Source organism: Electrona antarctica, assembly GCF_951216825.1.
Source record: "Electrona antarctica genome assembly, chromosome: 12".
NCBI lineage: Eukaryota > Metazoa > Chordata > Actinopteri > Myctophiformes > Myctophidae > Electrona > Electrona antarctica.
In genome coordinates, this window is record NC_136793.1 from 8,942,106 (window position 1) to 8,958,762 (window position 16,657).

Consider the following 16,657-nt stretch of genomic DNA (forward strand, 5'->3'; position numbering starts at 1 on the left):
AAATCTTATATTTAGTCGACTAAAACTAGACTAAACACTAAAACATTCCAGGTGACTAAAATGTGACTAAAACTAAATTAAAACGTTTCAAGAGACTAATGACTAAAACTAAAATAGAAATTTGCTGTCAAAAACAACAGTGGTCCCCGGGTAGCTGCAATTTGCTACTCCATTGACTCCCCACTTATCCAATTTGCGTTTGCGATCTGCTTGTATTAAACTACGTTAAACTGACCAACATTGCAGCTCTAGGCCAAGCTTGAATTATCCTCTTTCAATCTGCCGAGCTTTTGTTTCATAAAAATCCACCGTAGACATGTTATGAGCTACTTTCTGTCAAGAAATTATGTGCAGGTGATTCTTTTTCTAAGTGCTGGAGTTTGGAAGCACTCGTTTTTTGGTACACAGGGCCGTTCAGTGATTTACGACGAGTGCTACCAACCTCCAGCACTTAGAAAAAGAATCACCTGCACAGAAGTTCTTGACAGAAAGTAGCTCATAAGTGGATTTTTATGAAACAAAAGCTCGGCAGATTGAAAGAGGATAATTCAAGCTTGGCCTAGAGCTGCAATGTTGGCGAGTTTAACGTAATTTAATACAAGCAGATCGCAAACGCAAATTGGATGAATGGGGAGTCAACGGAGGGTATTGCAACTCTAGATTCATCCCATTATTTAAAAAAAAAAACATCTAGGAGTTGCAAATTGCGACTAGTCCCCGGGATGATTCTTAAGGTGGCCTTACACTAGCCGATAATCGGGCATTTTTTGACGCTCGGGGGGGTGCCCGACTCAATCGATCTGCTCGGGGCGCGATCGGGATCGACCCGATCAACATCAAGCATGTTTGATATTTGCTCTGCCCCGCTCCGATTATCCTGTAGTGTGTGGTGCTATCAGATTTCAGATTGAAAAGAATCGGCTAGTGTAAGGCCACCTTTAGTCAGCGTGGTGGTCCCTGGATCACTATCTGCAATAGAACACAGTGATGTAAACAGAGTCCCAGGGACATTTTATGAGTCCCACTTCAACCACGTTAGGAGTCATATGTTGCCATTTTTACAAATTGCAGCATTTAACTCCCATTTAATATATATTTGTAATAACCATTTCTGCTTCTGTTTTCTACATGAATATAACCACATTATAACTAAAGCTAGCAAAAATAAACTAGAATAAAAAAACAGTACAGTAGTACAGTAGTGCATCCCGTGGATGCAGAGGTTGTTGTTTTATTGCGCCCCTTAACTACAAACTGCATTTTAGGATGCAAAATGCACCCTATTTTGTGAGAAGTTAGAGAACCAGTAGAACCAGTGCACTCCTGATATGCCATAGTGTCGTAGTAGTGAATCAGTGTCATACATAGTGTGGAGACAACCTGGAGACTTACTTGACATTCAGTAATTGGGTCTTGTGATCAAAATAAGAACATTATACAATGGTGTGTAATAAATACAATCTAAAATTTTCCACAGGCACAATTGTCTGTGTCGGTGCCTCAGACAGACAGACAGACAGACAGACACGGGCACGTCACACACACAGATGCACGCAGACGCACGCACACAGATGCACACACGTGCACACAGATGCACGCAGACAGACACGCGCGCACACACACAGATGCACGCAGACAGACAGACAGACAGACAGACAGACAGACAGACAGGCACACACACACACACATAGCCTGCCTACTTTCTTTTCTTCCTGGGAATAAAAATGACTGGGTTTCCGAGGCTAGTCAGACACAGACAGACAGACAGGTACAGACAGACACACAGACAGGTACACACAGACAGACAGACAGACAGACAGGTACACACAGACAGGGTACACAGACAGACAGACAGACAGACAGGTGCACACAGACAGACATACATACAGACAGACAGACAGACAGACAGGTACAGACAGACAGACAGACAGTTACACACAGACAGACAGACAGACAGACAGGCGCGCGCACGCACGCACACACACAGTACACACAGCCTACCCTCGGCTATCATCCTCTTGATCCGGAGCCGGAGGTCTCCCAGCTCCACGGTCTGGCCGACGAACGCGTCGTGATCCCGGCCTGCGGCTCCGCCGGGCCCCGCCGGCCCGGCCAGGAAGTCCAGGGCGGACTGGAACAGGTTGGACATTTTGTTCCGTTCCTGCCGGAGGGACCGATAACAACCAACCAGAGAGAGTCTGGCTGGGTGGAGGAGAGGGAGGAGAAACCCTGTTGTTGTGCTATCTATCTATCTATATCTATATATCTATATCTATATATAGGTTGTATGTAGCGGAATGTTGTCGTTAAACTACAGTTGTAGTCATTGTTGTGCTGCCCCTGGGGGTTTATTATAGTTTAAACTACAGAACTACAGTTTCCTTCATGCTCCTTTCTATCTTCTTCCTGCCTCCGCCATCTTCATCATCGTCGTCATCCTCATCATCGTCGTCTTACTTCCGTGACAGGTGCTGACGTCACGACGTGGACGTGGGTCACGTGATTGGTTCACGTGACGTTTATAAAAAAGCGTCGTCGTTTGTTCTTGTAGCTGCGCAAACTGTTGCTTTGTGTTCACTCTTTAATGTTTTCTGTTAGTAATCCCGCCTGGCTCTGATGTTGTATTAATAACTTGTTTGTGTTTGCTTGTCTTGTCTTGTCTTGACTGTTTCTTAATACAAATAAAATAATAATAATAATAATAAATTACTATTATTATTATTTTATGTATTTTTTATGTATCTGTAAGATATGATGATATTATTTCAAACAAAGACTCGTTGAGCTTGTAGATCCAACATCGTGTCAATAATGATATAATTCTTTTCATTATTTACATTTTATGTAATTGGAAAAGTGTGACACCTAGTGGCCAAATCCTGTGTAACAGTATTTTGTTGCGGGTTGCCATGTTGGCGGACTTTCAAGTATGTGCGGTCCTGGTATCCCCAGGTTTTGAGGGACCATCAAGATTGAAGTGGAACTAACTTAGCTAGCGCATTGAGAGAATGTATTTGTAGCCTATAGAATGAAATAAATTTCAGATCAGTTGTCACTCTCTCCAGTTATCCCCCCACCTACAGTAAGGTAAGGTAATTTTATTTATAAAGCGCCTTTCAAAACAGTTGTTACAAGGTGCACAATAAAATAATAGGAATAAAACAAGAACATCACAATCAAAGATACACCAACAATGAAATAAGAAACAGAGCAGCAAAGACAGTAGGCCTACCTGAAATAGATAAAAACAGAACAGTACATAGAAATCAACAAAATATTGAAATAATCACTGAAGCAAACCAAAATGTTTGTCCCACTAGGGCAAAACCAGGGCCACACAATCCGTTGGAACTACTCCAGAACTACTCTGCCAGGGCTGGCAATTATTGAGCATTTAAAGTACTAGAGTGGTGCCCGGGGGGCCAGTGCCCGTGAGAGCATGGGCAAGGGCCCTGCGTGCGTGCCCAGGCACGGAGCTCCGGGGTCCCCCCACTTGACTCCTTGACATTGAAATCAATGTTCAAACCACTTCACCTTAATTCCTAACATTTGCCTTTCATTCCTATGTAGCCTACCGTGTTTGTGTGTAGCCTATTCCCACTCACCTGGATCAAGGTGCTTAATCAGGACATCAAAGATCTTTTTTATTTTCATAAATTTTTGTATTACTTTAAATTACAATATATTTAAAAAGGCTTGTTTTCCAAGCCTGGTAAAGGATTGGAATGAATCAAAGGTTTTGGAAAACGTTTGGCTACACATTTTGTTCATAGAAAATGTGTCCCAAACATGTATAACATAGGGAAATATCGAATATATATATATATCTAACATATATCTAACATATCTAACAATATTCAATTTCAATTCAATTACATTTTATTAAAGTGTCAAATCACAACAAGTTGTCTCAAGACACTTTACAACCAACAAAGATCCACCCAGAGCAAGCAATATTGCGACAATGGTAACGAAAAACTCCCCTTTAGGAAGAAACGTCAGGCAGAACCCGACTCTAGGGTGGGCGGCCATCTGCCTCGACCGTGTCGGGAGAGAGGGGGGGGGTCTGGTCCACATCTGGTCCAGGTCGTGCACTGTGAGGCCGGGTCCACGGTCACACTTCTGGTGGGCTCCATGAAGTGGCCTGGTCCACGGTCACACTCGGCAGTCAATTGGGGGTTAATATTAGAGGTCCACGGAACTGCGAAGTGGAGGACGAAAAAAGACTCCGGGGAGGGATTCCCCGGATGTTGGGTTAGTGGCAGGCCTTACTGGAGCCTATACAGTGTATATTACAAGCACTGCTGGGAGACAAACCCACACAAACAATGTACAATTATGGTATTTAGCAGACACACAACACAGGTGCGGGGTTTGGCGGGAGGTTCCCCTTACTCAGTTCTCACCCTTATGACTTTATCGGGTGAGCGAGTACTGGAGACAAGTCTAGCTATAGGCTTTGTCGTAGAGAAAGGTTTTTAACCTAGTCTTGAATGTGCAGAGCGTGTCAGCCCCACGGACCAAAGCCGGGAGAAGGTTCCACAGCTGAGGTGCCTGGGACCTAAACGCCCTGCCTCCTATTTTAACTTTTGATATTTTTGGGACAGTAAGCATTTTTGCATACTGTAAACGCACTGGTGTTCTATTTGGTTTGTAGGGATCGATGAGTTCTTTGAGATATTGTGGTGCCTGACCATTGAGAGCTTTGTAGGTGAGGAGAAGAATTTTTAACTCTATTCTGTATTTAACCGGGAGCCAGTGTAGAGAGGCCAGTGAAGGAGTGATATGGTCTCTTCTTCTGGTTCCTGTCAGCACACGCGCCGCAGCATTTTGAACTAGCTGTAGGCTTTTCAGAGACTTACTTGGGCAGCCTGACAATAGCGAGTTGCAGTAGTCCAGCCTTGAGGTAACAAATGCGTGGACAAGTTTTTCTGCGTCATTTTTGGACAGGATGTGCCTAATATATAACGCAGGTGAAAAAAGGCAGTCTTTGAGATTTGTTTGATGTGAGATTTGAAGGACATATCTTGATCAAAGGTAACTCCCAGATTCTTTACAGTGGCTTTGGAGGCCAAGGTAATGCCATCTAGGGAAAAGTTCTCGTCGGCTAGTTTGTCTCTTAGGGGCTTAGGGCCAATAACGATAACTTCCATATACAATATCTGACTGCATGGTCTGCGAGTGCAAACACTCCCTGAGAATCTATCTACTCAGATTTCTGAATGTTCTGATGTTCAGTGGCGTGCACAGATAGACACTAGGGGGTGCTAGAGCACCCCCTGCCCTTTTGGCAATGTGCCCTTTTGGGGAAAAAAACGAAAAAAACAAACATTTTTTTCTCTTTTTTTTTGATTTTTCAAAAATAGCAGACCTACAAGCTCATAGCGCGCCACTCGGTGGCGCGCTATGAGCTTGTAGATCTGCTATTTTTCAATAGCTAAAGCATAACATAATGCTAACACCAAAAGGGGTTCCCGCCCAAAATGGATTAAGGCAACCGGCCGGTTCCACGCGCTGCACAAGGTGCCCTTTTTTAACTTGAGCACCTGCCCCTCTAAATGTCTGTGCACGCCACTGCTGATGTTGACATCATAGGACAACTCATTACGTTCAACTGTTTGCCGCCTACTTCAATTTTGACACACGCGTTCCACACCCTCACACACTGATATAAAAATGCCAAAAAATCAATTCATTTATATAGAACAAAGCGGAGATCCGGGCACACTTAATGTTAAAAAGGAGGAAAACGTTATGTTTCGACCTATACGGTCTTCATCAGGGCTCAATTAATTTAATTGAGTCAAAAACATACTTTTATTAAATATATCTTGTAGATATGTCCTGATATGCCCTGCGGTCACCATGCTGCACCTGTGATGTTCCTTTTTACTGACACCAAGTTTAAAATAAGAATTGAGTGCAGACCATAGACCAAACTAGGCTTCACAGTACCAGCCTATCCTATCCTCCCTCCCCAATGACCTGGCCAATAGAGGCCTGGCTCTGGGCTCTGATGAAGCACTGGCGCTTGCACTCCATCAGCTTCTCCAGGTCGCGCCACATCTTCGCCTGCTTTATGTTGGGGCCGTGGCTCTCCCTCACAGCCTTCTGTTTCTGACGTAAATTCTGCAGTCCGGTGAGATAAAGAGAGATAGAGAGGGAGAGAGAGAGAGAGAGCAACAACGAATTAATAATATGAACATGGGCTAAATTGTCGTCGATTCATTTTAGATGGCTTTCTAATCATTTAGTTTAGAGTTTGCACATCATTCTCTCTAACTTAAAAAAATCACACCCGTGTGAAGTGAGGGGCACTTTTCATCATCTTACCAGATTAGATCATGTAATGATGATGTAATGATGAACATTACATTTTCTTTATTGTGTAATGGCATTTATGTTAGAGACAAGATGACGTAAATTTTCCCTTCATTGTCAATGGTGTTTTTAAAACAAACATTAAACCTCAAAAATATCAGTATAAATACAAAAAATCACACCCATGTGAAGTGAGGGGCGCTCTATAGTCAAATTTTGATGTCTGGATAAGGAGCTGGGCTGACTCCTGGGTGAGGAAAGAATGAAGGGTGCTGATACAACGATCAAGTCCATAGATTTGGCTGCCATAATTTTCGAAAGCCAGACGTTGGGAGGATTGCTAGACCCTCAAAAATTATGTTTATATTTTCCATTCACATTTGTGTCTTAATTCTTCCTATTTCGGCCATTTCAAAAAGGCTTGCATTTGTAAAAAAAAAAAAAAAAAAGCAGTGTCAAACTACTCTTCCACGAAAAATGGACTTGGGATATCTTTCCTTCAAGGTTGGCCACTGCACGAAGAAGTAGTCCGAGATCGGGTACAGGATCTTCCCAGAGAGCGAGAGCGTCTCCACTCGACATATGCTTTCAACGTAGACAATCAGGGCCTTCTTCAATCCCAGAACTCCCAGCAGGATTCCTGCTAGACACAGAGGGACGCAGGTTCCCGGGCCGTTGCACAGTATCACATCCGGCCGTAGACGGAACACCAGACGTAAGGAGTGGAGGAGGGCCTTCAGAAAGCTGACCCCCGATGAAACCACCCGCCACTGGCCTACCTCGCGACTCCGCGGGATCCGGTGGAGGGTATACTTTGACTCAAAGTCCGCGCGATAATCGGAGCCTTCGAAGCTGCGGATCTTGTTCTCGCTCGTCTCGTCGGTGTCCGCGATGACATAGTGGCGAGGGCTGTAGGAGGCCGTCAGACCGCCCATTAGGCGGAGGATCTCTGCGGTGTGACCCCCCGATCCGGCCACAACAAGCACGCAGGCGTGACCTTTCGCTCCAGGTCGACGGCTTGAGCCGGCCTTAACGACAGTCCGTAACCGCATGATCAATATCATCAACACTGTAGCGAAAAGCACGAGCAATTCTCCTACAACCATGATTGCTGCTATGATAGCTCCTCTGGATCAAACATTACCAAGGCAACTCTTTCTATAGGCATAGTGTATGATATAGAATGTGTTTATGTCAATTTGGATCATTAGACATGGGTCTGTCGGGTCATAGCAGTATCATTGATGCTCGGGTGAGTGCAAGACTCTATAGGGATCCAGTTTAGATTCATTACATCTCAAGTCTGCTATATTGCCATTTTGTGGTGTGAGTCTAGATTCAACTTGGAACTATTTGCCAAAGGCTTACGACAGCATAAATGGGAAATCCTGCGCACTATAGGCAACAGGATGACAAGACTGAAACATGCCCTTATGAAACGGCAGGGTCTGAGCTTCAGGAGTGCAGCTTTAAAGATGACATTATGACGTTGCATAATGTGATGTAACAGCACCCATACTCCATATCTGGGAACCTCCATACTTGGGCAAGCCAGGCTGGCAAGGAACTCCATATTTGGGCATAGCTGACATCACAGATATGACGTTACCAGGGGTCTCCATATTTGGACATCTTCACCTTACGGAAGACTGACATGAGCTGTCTTTGGTTTTTGTCGTTGTCTTTTATACAATTTACAATGTAGGCATTTAGCAGACGCTCTTAATCCAGAGCGATTTACATTAAGCAAGAACAAAAAGCATGGCAATACATAAAAAGTAGTAGTTCATGGAATATCAATATAGTGGAATTATGCATGTATACTTTATAGTGCTATGTCTACATAAAACTGCTATAAGTCTACATAAAATGCTATCTAAGTCTACATAAAAATGTCGGGGCTAGGGCGAATGCTACGGGCCATGATCGATGGAGTCTGAAGAGGTGGGTTTTCAGACTACGGCGGAAGGTTGGGAGTGAGGTTGCAGTAATTGTAATGGGAAGTGCATACTTTAGAGAGATGTCATTTAGAGCAGTGGTTCTCAAAAACTGCATGTCAAGGACCCCCGCGTGCATATGTCGGAGGTGCTGACACGAAGAGCCGTTTTTTTGTCCAGCGTCCACTCTGGTCCAGAAGCGGCACTTTTTTGACCCATTGACCCGTATGTTTGTTTCTTTCCTTTTTTACCTCCATGATTATTTCCTGTTTTTTTGCTATATAGAGTATATTTGTACGTCTAATTGTTATGATGAATTGAACATGGTGGGCCCTATTGTAAACAAGTGTAGTGCTTTATGGTGTCCGTCCACAGTTAAGTTGTTTTTTGAGTTGTGCTGCCTGAAATGTGTTAATAAATTCAATTCAATCAATCAAGAGTTAAAGATCTATAGACGCCTTATCAGACGACGTCACACTGATAAGAAACGGCATGCGCGCGCATAAAGGCAGCAGAAGAACACCACCTCTCATAAGATGCAATGGAAAAGTTCTAACTGCACTCACGTGTAAAAAATGCCCCATCAAACTTTCAGATGCTGTTTTTCTCCCAGTGTGGAGGAAGAATGATTAGGATTTGTAGTGTGATCTCTCGCCCTTGAAATATATAATCCTTGGTTTCTGTTGTGTTTGAACAATAATAGCAATTCAAAACAGTTGTCCTCAAAACCACACCTCCAGTCGCTGTCATGAGAACGGGAGGTGCGCTCATGAACACGGCAGCAGAGCCTATTTGTGCACGGCTGCACGCGCACCTGCAGTCCATCAAGTATAATTTATGCTTCGTCCCGCGATGGTGTCGCGCACGCAGACCTCTACGCTCACAACAGTCGCATCTGCGATGCGATGTGAGCTTGTATATCAGCTGTTCTCTGTGCGCAATACTGTTGGGCTTTGAAGTATAAATGTCTCCTAGGGTGCATCTCACTAGCGAACTCACAAGAGGAGGTTGAATGGACTGAAACCAGCGCAACCCAAAACAACAGGTTTGGAGATCTGTTGGGAATTGATTACATGAAACAGTCACCCGTGCGCCTAGTCCCAATGTTTGTAAACAAATAATTGGTCATCTATAAGGGTCCATGTGGTTACAAACTCTCCATTTAGCTGGGGACCACCTGGAACCCCCTCAAGGACCACTGATGGTCCCCGCACCACTGGTTGAAGACCACTATAATAATTGCCTATCTGAGAATCCATCTGCAAATAATGGAGAAACAGGGCCCTCTTTTGCTTTAATTAATTCGCCACATGTGCAAAACGCCCAATTTAATGGGAACTTTTAGGGCACATATAAGTACTCTAGTATACGCCATTTACAAATAAATATCATAAATGCATTTTTGAGTGGTGCAACCACTCCAAGGAACAGCAATGTCCCCATGTCCCTCCCTATGTCCTAACCTATGTGACTATGTCCCTATGTTTAGAGTACCAATAGGGGGTGCTGTTGCACCACTCGCTTCAGACTGGTCTGATTTTTAAAATAAATGTAGCCCTAAAAGAACACATTAATTACAAGCTCTTATTCTGAAGTCCATTTGCCAGCTCACAACCCGGAAGTAAACCGGAAGTGAAATATTCCTTGTAAGCCAATAGTTTGTATGAATAGTTACCTTTATACACAGAATACATGTATATGTGTATTTGATGGAATAGATTAAAAAAATTTAATCTATTTATTATAATGTACCGTAAGATTAACCTAAATAGGTTTGAAGGGGTTTTCTAGGTGTAAGTATGTAGGACTAGTAGCATGCCAAAGTTTGTGCTATTGCCATTGAGAATGCATTGGGTGTTTAAGTTAACCCAATTTGTGCCCAAGACATCTCCAGACGTCCTGGGAATTATAAAACTCAGAAACTACAAAACATTTCAAAGTAAAAAGTTCCAGCATCAAAAATGGGACTTGAACCTGTGGCCTCCAGATTTCAGATTTATTCAGATTTATTCAGATGGATCCCCATTAGCTGCCACCGACGTAGCAGCTACTCTTCCTGGGGTCCATGACAAACAATACATATAACACAACACAATAAAAAAATAACACTGCACAATAAAAACAGGTGCAATCTTGAAAAAAATACATTCATAATACAAAATACAAATGCATTTAAGACATTAAAAATACAGAGAAAATAAAAACACTAAACAAGACATCCCCTTAAATGATCAGTGGTCAGTTAATTATAAAATTGGGGTAATTGATCAGGTGTCTCTTAAGGAGCCTCTTAAAACTAGGCTTACTGGGTGCTTCCGTGATTATAGTTGGTAACGTGTTCCATACTGAAATAGCCCTGAACATTACAGATCTGCAAACCGCATTTGTTCTGGGTTTTTCTTTGACCATGTGGCCACTATAGTAGCCTGCCTGGTAGCATGACTATGACGATCTCTCACATACTGAATTTGTGAATACAGACAAACAGGTTGTTTACTATGACAAACATTCCTAAAGAAACTCACTAAATTGCATGCCAACCTCTCCTCTACTCTGAGCCATGAGAGACTGGCATGCAAACTCTCTGCCTCACACCCACTGGACAGTGCAGTGCAAGCCTTGCAGCTTTATTCTGAGCTATTTGAAGCTTGGACAGATGTTTTTTGTCTGCACCCGACCAAATTGTAGAGCAATAATCAAGGTGAGATAGTACCAGTGCCTGTGTCACTAGCACTCTAGAGGCTGGGGTCAAAAACGAGGAACACCTTTTGATGCATGCTATTCCTCTGCCCATTTTCTTAACAATATTTTCAATATGTTTCTCCCATGTTAGCTGTCCATCGAGTGTGAAACTTTTAGTTTTGGCTACATTCAGAACAAGTCTGTTCTCAGATATCCAGTCAAGTAATAGTTTCAGTTCTGATTGAAGTGTGTTTTTTATTTCAAGTAAACTGTTTGATGCATAATAAACAGTCGAATCATCTGCAAATAAAGTACAACGACTCTTATCTAAAACAAAAGGCATGTCATTTGTACATATTGTGTAAAGTAGAGGGCCAAGGCAGCTCCCCTGGGGTACACCACACTGTAAACCTTTAGAAGAGGAAAAACTACCATTAAAAAACACACACTGCATCCTATTGGATAAATGTTCATCCAATTGATTGTTGTTGGACTAAACCCATATGCACATAATTTCCTTAACAATAACCCATGATCTACAACATCAAATGCTGCACTAAAGTCTAGTAATACAGCTCCAACCATCATTTTTTTGTCAGTATAAGACAACCATTTGTCTACCATCTCAGTCAGGGCTGTGCCTGTAGAATGATCTGATTTATAGGCATGCTGAAAATCTGAATTTAATTGATTACATGAAAAATAAAATAGTACCTGCTCAAGAACAACTTTTTCCATTAGCTTACTCAACACTGGAAGAATACTAATGGGTCTGCTGTTGCCAGCTGAGAAACTGTCCCGTTTATTTTTTGGAAGGGGTACAACCTTAGCAGATTTCCAAACCTGTGGAAATAACCCCTCTTTCAGACTTAAGTTAAAAATATGACATATCGGCAATGAGATTATATTAGAAACTACTTTAAGTAACCGTCCATCAACATTATCCATACCAGCCGGTTTATCATTGTTTTGCCCATCAAGTAGTTTTTCCACCTTATCAATTTGTATAGGTTGAAACTTAAAAACACATTGTTTGTTTTTCATGATGGTGTTTGTTATTATTTCATGTGACATACCACCACTACCTCTAGGGGAGCCCATGTCCTTTCTTAACTTATCAACTTTATCTGCAAAATGATCATTAAAATGGTTTGCAATGTCCTTTGCAACTTCCATTCACCTCAATGAATGAAGGTGAATTACTGCAGCCTCTACCCATTATTTCATTCAGGGTTCAATCTATATTAAAATCTCCCAAAACAAATGTTTCTGCGCTGTTCACACCTATGCCGTATCAGTAACTTTGATCAGCACAGAGCATAATTGTTCTATATATTGCACATTTGAGCTTGGGGGCCTATACACACAGCCAACCAAAAACTGTTTACAGTGAGCAAGATGGACCTCCAACCAAAGCGCTTCAATACCAGGACTCATCAGGTCAGATATAACCTTGGCTGGAATATGGCTTTGTATATATATTGCTACACCTCCCCCAAAAATATTCCTATCATTTCTAAAAATGTTATAGCCTGATATGCCAACCCCCATATCTGTAATTGACTCGTCTAAATGTGTCTCTGAGACAGCAAGTACATTTATATTTTCCCCATTAATCAAGGTAGATATTTCTTGAACTTTATTTCTCAAACTATTGACATTAATATGAGCTATTCTTAACCCTTTTTTTGGTAGATGTTGTTTTTATTTCATATCAAAGATTCAACTCAACTTGTAGATTGGGGGCCTTGAAGGCCTTCACACTTCTCAGTCACTTCTCTTTGGCCTAGAATGATTCCCAGGCAGGCTCTTGAAGCAATGTGCTGGTTGAGGAGCTCTTTGCCTCTGCTGTTTTTGTCCCTATTTTGCTTATTTGTTTTGTTTATTGTTTGTGCAAACCGGCTGTTTTAATGATTTAACTTAATAGTAGTTCCTCATAATGGTGGTGCCTACATTTGGCCCAGCTGTGCCAGTATAGCAGGTATCAGATAGTAGTCCGACAGGTGGGATGGTCACGGGTGGTAGGCTGTGTTTGGGATTTAGTATAGTCTGCATGCTTCTTCCCAGTTTTATTGCGAGTGTTTAACAGTATCTCTTGTCTTGCAGTGATTGAAGAGTGACGTGTGTCTTGCCGTGTGTGGGCTCTTTGGTGGCGGTTAGACATTTCCCTTCTCTCCCCTCACTCCCTGCCTCTCTCCTGTGTCAGGACGTTTAAAACCCCTGCTACCTGGTATAGTATAGCATATAGGCCCCTAACTGTCATATTCATAATCCCTTTTCATATTTGACTTTGATATTGATTTTAGTAATGAAGTCACTTTTAACTAAATGGCATTTTGCAACTGATAAATACTTCTAACCTGATATTTATGCTGCCTTGAGTTATAAATAAAACAAAACGATATAATTTGTATAACTGGAAATGCACGTCTCTGCTCCCCTTTATTTCAACCCTGTGGGTATTCATTATGTATCATATATTCTCTGGGTGAAACTCCCAGAGTGGCGTAGTCTGGTGTTCTGTGTCCGGGCCTTAGTGCTCTGGTCACACTGGATGGAAATTTCTTTGGCTTGTGAAAATGAAAGGTTTCTTTCCTTTCTCATATAAAGCCGAAAAACACACCAGTTGCAACTCCTTTTATGGTCAACCGGTTGCAACTGCCATAGGGTTGCAACTTGCAAGTAGAACATTTTGCAAGACTAGCCTGGTTAAGCACTTCCCCCTTGAATACATTTGTATTCAGTATTGAAACATACTGGTCTGTCTGCTCCATTCTTTTCTTATTTTGCACACAGGCAACTCAACAAGTCTATTAACAATTAATTGATCAGTTCTTCAGAATCTTGGAGGCCCAGGTAAGATTTTTCCGCATGGATAACTTATTTTATTAAAGTACAACATGCAGACTACAGTATACAGGGGCCCACTTTGTTTTACTCGTGAAAAGTAAAGTTAGACTTAAACTAAAATAGACGGTTGTGATCATATATTATTTAACATCATATTGTGCATTACTTACCAATTACATTTATATGGATTGGATTGATATTTATTTGGATTTATGTTGGATTCTTTCTTTCTTTCTTTCTTAGGTAAAATGCCACAGGTGCAAAAAGCCAACCCCTGTCTGAAAAATATATTTTATGTCCTCAATAGTCTACTTTTGGTACGTATGTATAAATAATACTATCAGTAGTATACACAGGTATTATGTAAGGTTCAGTGGGCAAGAGACAAGACATGAGCCGAAACTGTGACATTAGTAACTCCACCAAGTTTTTATCAGCAATTGGGTATAGCGTTTGGAGGACTATGAGACAAGACAGTCTGCAGGATCGAATCTGACCGAAAAAACGCTACTTATAGCCTACTGATGTTTAAGTTAGAAATAGGTTTTAGGCATCATTTTACTGAGTTATATGTCATGTTAGGCCGGGGAGGGTGCTTCATTTTTTGTTTAATCACTTGGAGGGGGGGACTGGATTTTAATTTTCATTCAGAGGAAGGGTGATGGTATTTTAGATCAGGGCACATACATTTCCTCCAGGTATCCCTACTTAAATTTCAAATAACTTTCTCGAGCAAGATCTCGTCAACGTACAGGGAAGCAAACCACGCGCCCGCAATACAAATCTGAAATGAAACAAACATAAATGTTAATTAGATATGCCTACGTCACTGCATCGCAGAAATCAAACATGTGTAAAAATTTAACCAGTGGCGGCAATTATTTCTTTTCACCCAGAAATGTGGAAACACACATAAATAGCTACAGAAACAGTAGAAAGCTTTTAAACCAGTTCTGGTTTAGGGTTAGGCTTATAAGAATTGTTCTATATCATTGCTCCCTATCACAAGTGACACATTTATATTTCTTAAAATGTAAGAAAAGGTGATTTTGGGTGTCCTGTCCCTTTTTAGGCCCTACACATTTCGGCTGTTTGAAAGTAGCTTAGTAGCCGATCTACAAGCTCACAATGCGTCGCAATGCGCGCATTGTGAGCTTGTAGATGTGATACTTTTACTCAAGTACATTTTGAATTCCGGACTTAAACTGAGTATTTCTACAGCAGTATTGATACTTTTACTTAAGTGAGTACTTTTTTCCACCACTGAAAATTGTTATCCTGACCTAAAATATAATTGTCTGTTTACTAAATTGCTGTTCAGACTGTTACTTGTTCATGCCATTTAGACTGTATAGGCCTATCTGAATTGTAAAATCAGTCTGAGTTGTAGATCTTTTGTTCAGATTGCAGGATGCTTGTTGCTTTTACTTGCACTCACTCTCATCTACCATGACCAGGTAATGATTACTGTCTGTCTGTCTGTCTGTCTGTCTGTCTGTCTGTCTGTCTGTCTGTCTGTCTGTCTGTCTGTCTGTCCGTCCTATACTGTACTTTTTCCCCCCCTTTTTTTTTTACATATTTTATTTTGATTTTTCGAACAGTAGACTATAAGACATCAAATGACAGAAAAATAATCTTAACAACAATAGATAGCATTTTATAACACTTTTCTATGCACTACGACGTGCTTACTCAAAGTGCTTTACAATGGTCCATTCACTCATGCATTGGGAGGTGAAGCTATAGCCTGGCAGCCAGACTCATAGCGAGGATTCACTGACATGGGGGAGGAAGCATCAGGGGCCATGCAGACTCATAGTGAGGATTCACTGACTGGGGAGGAAGCATCAGGGGCCATGCAGACTCATAGTGAGGATTCACTGACATGGGGAGGAAGCATCAGGGGCCATGCAGACTCATAGTGAGGATTCACTGACATGGGGAGGAAGCATCAGGGGCCATGCAGACTCATAGTGAGGATTCACTGACATGGGGAGGAAGCATCAGGGGCCATGCAGACTCATAGTGAGGATTCACTGACGTGGGGAGGAAGCATCAGTGAATCCTCTGGATGAGTCTGGCACCGCCATGGCTATAAGGTGAAGCAGGGAACAGTCAATGCCAGCATCCTCACCTCCCACATTCACACACCAATGGTGGCAACCACTGGAGGCAAGGTGGGGTTCAGTGTCTTGCCCAAGGACACTTCAACATGTGGACAGGAGAGCCATGCAGGATTCGAACCGCCGACCCACGGGTCATTGGACAACCTGCTCTACCTCCTGAGCCACAGCCGCCCCTATAACAATATACAAAAGACACAAAAAAGGACACATGGGTTGGATCGATGATATAGTTGGGATTTCTTTGATTTTTTTTCCCTTGTGGAATTACTGGGAAAAAATAGCAATTTGTTTTTAATTAATTCAAATTTTAATTAATGTTTTTTCATGTTTTTTATGTATTTCTTTTAATGTTGTTTGAAACAGTGTGTTAGATCCAGCTGACTCTCTCTCTGTTGTTGACTCTATCAGTCTGGCGGTATCGAGTGGATCCATGTAACCGCTGTGGGCTTAATCATCGTCTCCATTTTGGGGATATTTGGAGCTTGCCGTGAGAACGCTGTTGCCCTGGTTATAGTACGTTATTCTATTCTATTGTCAACTCTATTCTATTGTACTATATCACATAATCAACACCGTTGTAACACCATTGTCTATCCTGTGTAGTTTACGGTAGTGATGATGGTTGGAGCTATCTTTCAGTTCATCACAGGCATCCAAGTCTATCAGTTTGTACCTCAGGTAAGCCCTTTTGAGGTTTATTAACATTGGTAATTGAGGCTCATCATACAATTAATCTTATCT

At 41.9% G+C, this 16,657-nt stretch overlaps 2 protein-coding genes across 3 annotated transcripts in view; both read right to left on the minus strand.

Moving 5' to 3' along the window:
• gak (cyclin G associated kinase) overlaps positions 1-2,411 on the minus strand; it is a 49,568-nt gene extending 47,157 nt beyond the window's left edge. For both annotated transcript variants that reach the window (XM_079516803.1, XM_079516802.1), the window contains exon 1: positions 2,002-2,411. In XM_079516803.1, coding sequence (XP_079372929.1) covers positions 2,002-2,149 — 148 coding nt within the window. In that variant the 5' untranslated portion in view covers positions 2,150-2,411. The remainder of the gene's footprint in view (positions 1-2,001) is intronic.
• A 4,365-nt stretch (positions 2,412-6,776) lies between these two features.
• On the minus strand, positions 6,777-7,373 carry LOC306933724 (UDP-N-acetylglucosamine transferase subunit ALG14-like; the record flags this gene model as incomplete). The annotated part of the gene is made up of 1 exon (XM_079516034.1): positions 6,777-7,373. The coding sequence occupies one exon, from the start codon at positions 7,371-7,373 to the stop codon at positions 6,777-6,779; it is 597 nt and encodes a 198-aa protein (XP_079372160.1).
• Between the last annotated feature and the right edge of the window lie 9,284 nt (positions 7,374-16,657).